The 244-nt window shown below is 60.7% G+C and overlaps 1 protein-coding gene across 1 annotated transcript in view; it reads left to right on the forward strand.

Moving 5' to 3' along the window:
• The window catches only part of LOC103800045 (glucagon receptor-like), a gene marked incomplete at its 3' end in the record, with an annotated part of 1,488 nt that extends 1,287 nt beyond the window's left edge, over positions 1-201 (forward strand). The window contains exon 6 of the mRNA XM_009072406.1: positions 48-201. Coding sequence (XP_009070654.1) covers positions 48-201 — 154 coding nt within the window. The remainder of the gene's footprint in view (positions 1-47) is intronic.
• Between the last annotated feature and the right edge of the window lie 43 nt (positions 202-244).

Below are 244 nucleotides of genomic sequence, written 5' to 3' on the forward strand. Positions count from 1 at the left end.
GGAGGGGGCCGGTGTGTGGGCCCTGACAGCAGCCTCTGCCTCCACAGCAAGCTGCACTGCATGAGGAACTACATCCACATGAACCTCTTCGCCTCCTTCATCCTGAAGGGGGTCTCCGTGCTGATCATCGACGCCCTGCTCAAGACCCACTACAGCGACAAGATCGACGGCTACAATGTGCAAGTCTGGTTGAGTGACGAGGTCAGTACTGCACCAGTGGGGACGAGGGCTGGTGGGGGTGGGG

The sequence above is a fragment of the Acanthisitta chloris genome, unplaced genomic scaffold, assembly GCF_000695815.1.
Source record: "Acanthisitta chloris isolate BGI_N310 unplaced genomic scaffold, ASM69581v1 scaffold36563, whole genome shotgun sequence".
NCBI classification, from domain to species: domain Eukaryota; kingdom Metazoa; phylum Chordata; class Aves; order Passeriformes; family Acanthisittidae; genus Acanthisitta; species Acanthisitta chloris.